Source organism: Prionailurus bengalensis, chromosome X (assembly GCF_016509475.1).
Source record: "Prionailurus bengalensis isolate Pbe53 chromosome X, Fcat_Pben_1.1_paternal_pri, whole genome shotgun sequence".
Taxonomy (NCBI): Eukaryota; Metazoa; Chordata; class Mammalia; order Carnivora; family Felidae; genus Prionailurus; species Prionailurus bengalensis.
In genome coordinates this window covers 114867991-114872497 of record NC_057361.1, presented here as the reverse complement: position 1 = coordinate 114872497, position 4507 = coordinate 114867991, and the positions used below count along the sequence as shown (strand labels likewise).

The following is a 4507-nucleotide window of genomic DNA, read 5'->3' as shown; positions in this document are numbered from 1 at the left end:
AGATCTTTAATTTTACTAGCCAGCAGACTAAATGGGATTCAGGAATCCTAGCATGACCGTCTTGTACATTTCCCCCTCTATTTCTCCATCCCATCGATTTTATTGCCAGACTCTTGCGTATTTCTAAGGAAATTCCACTATCTGTGCCATGCTATCTTCTTCCAGATGAGAAAATAAGATCGAAAGTTTCCCAGTATGTTTTCCAGAAGAGCAAAATTCTTATTCTTAAGCCTAATGAACAGCAGTAAAGATGTGACCAGGGTCATTCATGAACCTAGACCATGAAGCTAACCTTTTAGAAGAGCATTTGACCAAAACGAAAAAAAAAAAGATAAAATCTGCAATTCAGTCCTCCACCGTTTAGAACTTTGACTGCCCTCTTCAAACACAGAGTGGAGGATCTTCCTCAGGCTTCACTCAGGGCGAGAGAAGCTGCCGGACGGGACAGTGGAACCTTCACTGGCTGTGACAGTAGTACCATCGGTGGTGGCCACTGTGGCCCGGGCTCGCTCTCTCTCGTCTCGCAAAGCTTCTCCATACCAGTACGGGAAGGAAGTGGGGTCAGTGCCAGTGACCTTGGAAAAAAACTGCAGGACTTTCATCTTGCTGGTTTCAGCGTGGGCCCTGGGACCCCACAGGAGTTCGTACCGTGGAGGATCGCTGTGGGGCACCTGCTGGTATACCAGGTACTTTTCCTGCACTAAATCTTCGGTGATGAGCTTCCTGGGTTCCCCATAGATGAAATCCTTCCTCCCAGCATAGACTCCGATCTCGCTCAGCACCCTCCAGATCCTATCCTCAGGGGCATGGTCGCCCTCCATAAAGATCACACCCAGGATAAGGATCAGGAGGCCGGTCTTGGGCATGCCCTGGTCGTCACTCAGCATCCCATCGTAGGTGAGGTCTAGGGTTTTGATAAGCACGTAGGAGTGGTTGATGGGGTCCACTTCCTTCACTTCGAGGCCAAAGACAATCTCCATGCACTCACAGGCTTTCTTGAAGATCACGGGGAAGTGGTTCTTGTGCTCTTTGATGCTCTTCAGCATTTCCGCCTTTGTGATGGGCTTCTTTGCTACATACTTGCCACTCAGAAACTGCAGCAATTTAGCTACCATCTCATCTAGGACATCGTCAGGCAAGATCGCCGGGTCTGGTGGAGCCTGGGAGGCACCTGCATCCCGTCTTGGGCGGCCGGAGCCCTCATTTGATTTGCTCGATAGAGTGGCTTCGACGGTGGGGGAGGAAGAGCAGGCTTCCCCAGACTGCTGGAGAACACCTGGGTTTCCAGCAGCAGGCACCGCCTCTGGGGCACCCTGGATCAAAGGAGAGAGAGGAGAAGAGGCAGTTTCCTTCTCCTCAGTTGCAGGAACCTGTGCAGCTACCAGGCCCTGAGTCTCTCTTTGGGCCTTAAGGCCTACTTCAAGCTCGTGGCTCTGACTCTCACTGTGAGACATGATGACCGGTGTCGGGGGCAGCAGGCAGAGGTATGGGCAGCAGGTGGGTGACGGCAACCAACTGGCCTGAGGGAGAGAGGAACAGCGTGAAGGACTCAAGTGTGTCAGCTCCGACAAAGGCCATCATAGCAGGTGTTCCCTTCCTTAGTACTCTAGGGATCTCCTGTCTTCCTGATTGGAGAAGGGCTGGACGGACTCTGGGGATCTCTCTTCTGGAACAGGGGGTCATCTGTCCTTACCTTGATGCATGCCAGGGTGTGGGACTCCTCCCTCTGTTGACCTGAGGTCACCTTCCTTTACCCAAGACCTCACCGCCGTGAGACGAGAGAGGAGGAAGCGAACGGGGTGCCACATTCAAACGCCATGCCCTGGGTCCTATCTTGTCTGACGGCAGGGGCAGCTGGGCCCCATCTGTTCTTGAGTAGGGGTCCACCGCATCCTCCATCCTCACATTAACTCCTGGCAGAACCTTAGACTCATGCCTCTGCTAACTGCCTCCAGCTACTTGAGACCACCAGGTAGTTCAAGTAGCAGTGAGGGTGCATTACCTCTGGACACTGTGTACCAGGGTTTCCCTAGGCAGAAGCAGGGGGGAGAAGGGGACTTATCTCTCCAAGGGCCAGAGGTGGGGAGAGCCCCCAATCCTTATTCAGGGTCCTCATTTTAACTCCTGGGAGAGCCTGGGGTTCCTCTTTCGATGGCCTGACATGACTCCCTCTGCTGGTGTGAGGCTGTCCTGTCAGACCAAGGCCTTCACTTCCTTGAGACCAATGAGACAAGTGAAGAGGTGTCACATCCACCCATCCCTGCCCAAGATCTTCCAGGGCTGACAGCAGGGGTTAAGACCCAGGACGTTTTGGGATGGTGGCTCGATTTTGTCATCCCTCCTGGTACTTAACTCAGTGGCCAGCAGGAGCTGAGATGCCTACCTCTGGTGACCTGAGTGGCCTTTCCAGACAAAGATCCTTACTTCCCTGAGATCCCCCCACCATGCCAGCTGGAAACAGGGGGGACTCAGGTAGACTGATGCTCCTGGGCTACCAGGGGCGGGGCAGGTTTCTGTGGGGACCTCTTTGTCTGGAGTGGAAATTACCCTTAGCCTTCCATTAGCAATTCGTATTGGGCCTGCATTCCTTCCTTTCTGCCAGGAGGCTGCATCCCTCACCCCGAGGCTCTGTCTCCTGGAGAGGCCAAATAAGTGAGGGGGTGACAGGGGGTTGCAGGAAGATACTTCTGCCTTACAGCTCTACTTGGAGCCTCGCAGGGCTGACGGCAGGAGCAGGACAGGGCTGGAGACCCCTCTATCCACGGCTGAAGGTCCTCCAGGCCCACATCAGAGTCCTCATCTTGACTCCTGCAGGGCTGGGGCTCCTCCCCCTGTACTTGAAGTTGCACCTCTCGGACCAAGGCTGTCCCCTCCCTAATGCCACCGAGAAGGGACTGAAGCTGGGCTTCGGCCTCCCGGGCCTGCCTGGTGTATACTAGGGCTGATGGCCTGGGGTTGTGTGGGTCTCCGCGCAATTCCCTCCGTGTTCTGGCTTGAGGGTGATCCCCAGCTCTCCTCAGGGTATCCCTATTTATTCCTGGGAGGGCCTGAAGCCACTTTTTGTTGATGTAAGAATGTTGCCCTCAGGGAAACGCCCCCATCTTCCAAAGACACTAGGCAAGGAGGTGAGCAGGGCGGACGGGGCATCTGTATCTGACAGCCCTGGCTGGGGCCCCTCACGGCTGAAAGACAAGACAGGTTTCTGTGGGGCCCGCCCTATCCTCTCGGCCCTAAAGATCCTCACCCTTCTACCTGGCAGGGTCTGAAACTCCTCTCTTCGATCACCAGATATTGGGTCCTTCAGACCAAGGCTCTCACCTCCCTGAGACCCCCGATTCGGAAACAGAAGTTGGTTCCGCCTGACGTTATCTCCCGGGGTCCCCGGGGGCTGACAGAAGGGGTCACGAGAAACTTCTGGAGAGGTTCCTTAGGGTTTGGGGGGGCGGGGCAGAGCCACAGTTCTTCCCGAGGACTCCCCAAGGACTCTCGACGGGGCCTGCGCCCTCCCCCTTTGGCGAACCCGAGAATGAGGCCCGCAGGCCGAGGCTCCCGTCTCCCAGAAACCACCCACAAGGAAGTACAGAGGGTTGGGGGAGGCGCCTCGGCCTAAGCGCCCTGCTCCGGGCCACCCAAGGCCGGCGACCAGGAAGGGTATCTGCGTGCCCCCCCCTTTATCCGGAAAGAGGTCCCCTCGGCCCTCCATAAGGGTCTTCACCTTGAGGCCTGGCAGAGCCCGGGCCTCCTCCCTCTGAGGACTTGAGTTCACGCCCCTCAGACAAAAGCCTTTTTTCCCCTCAGGCTCTCAAAATGGAGGCCCGGATTCGGCCCGTCTGGGGCCCTGCGCGGGGCCTGTAAGGCAGACGACGAGCGAGGTGGGGGTGGAGAGCGAGAGCTCCTCCTCAGCCCTCATTCTGGGTCCTCACCTTAACCTGGCCACCCCACCCGGCGGCACGTCCCTCCGACCACTGGGGCCCGCTTCCCGTCAGAGAAAGCGAGGCCCTCGGGCTCCCAAGATGGACGTTGGGATCAACTACATCCGGGACCCCGCGGGGGTCCTTCCGGGCAGACCACAGGGGGTGGGGGAGGGGCGTTGGGGCACCCGCTCCGCGGTGAAAGCTACCGCCAGCCCTCTCCCTCTGAGTCCTCACCTGACGGGTGCTGGAGCCGGCCCCGTCCCTCAGGTGCCAGAGCTGAGCCCACGCCCGGGACTTCTCCCTCTGGCGACCTGAATCCACGCCCCAAGTGATGAAGACAGCCACGCGGTCCCCCCGGACCGCCCTAAGGCGGAAGTCAGGTACCTCACTTCCGGGAACGCTGCCTGGGGCCTTCCAGGGACCATTGTGGGGGCAGGGAAGAACTCAGGGCCGTTTGTGTCTGGGGAGAGGACCCCTGGCTCCTCCTCCTTGTTCTTTACCTTGAACTCCCTCTTCTGACGGGAGTCCAGCCCGCTCGGAGGGAACCTCGCTTCCCTCAGATTCCGAAAGGCAGGACGCAACACATCCCTGTC

General features: G+C 57.5%; 1 protein-coding gene across 2 annotated transcripts; it reads right to left on the bottom strand.

Annotated features, from left to right (window-relative positions):
- Positions 1 to 413: 413 nt before the first annotated feature.
- On the bottom strand, positions 414 to 4285 carry LOC122476863 (putative MAGE domain-containing protein MAGEA13P). 2 transcript variants are annotated; one of them, XM_043569730.1, is made up of 2 exons: positions 4149 to 4285; positions 414 to 1520 (listed from the first exon to the last, which is right to left on the bottom strand). In XM_043569730.1, exon 2 carries the CDS (start codon positions 1452 to 1454, stop codon positions 414 to 416), a length of 1041 nt encoding a protein of 346 aa, XP_043425665.1. In that variant the 5' UTR covers positions 1455 to 1520; positions 4149 to 4285. The 2 variants fall into 2 exon arrangements, with proteins under 2 accessions (XP_043425665.1, XP_043425666.1); XM_043569731.1 differs by lacking the exon at positions 4149 to 4285 and adding an exon at positions 3924 to 4007.
- Positions 4286 to 4507: the final 222 nt, after the last annotated feature.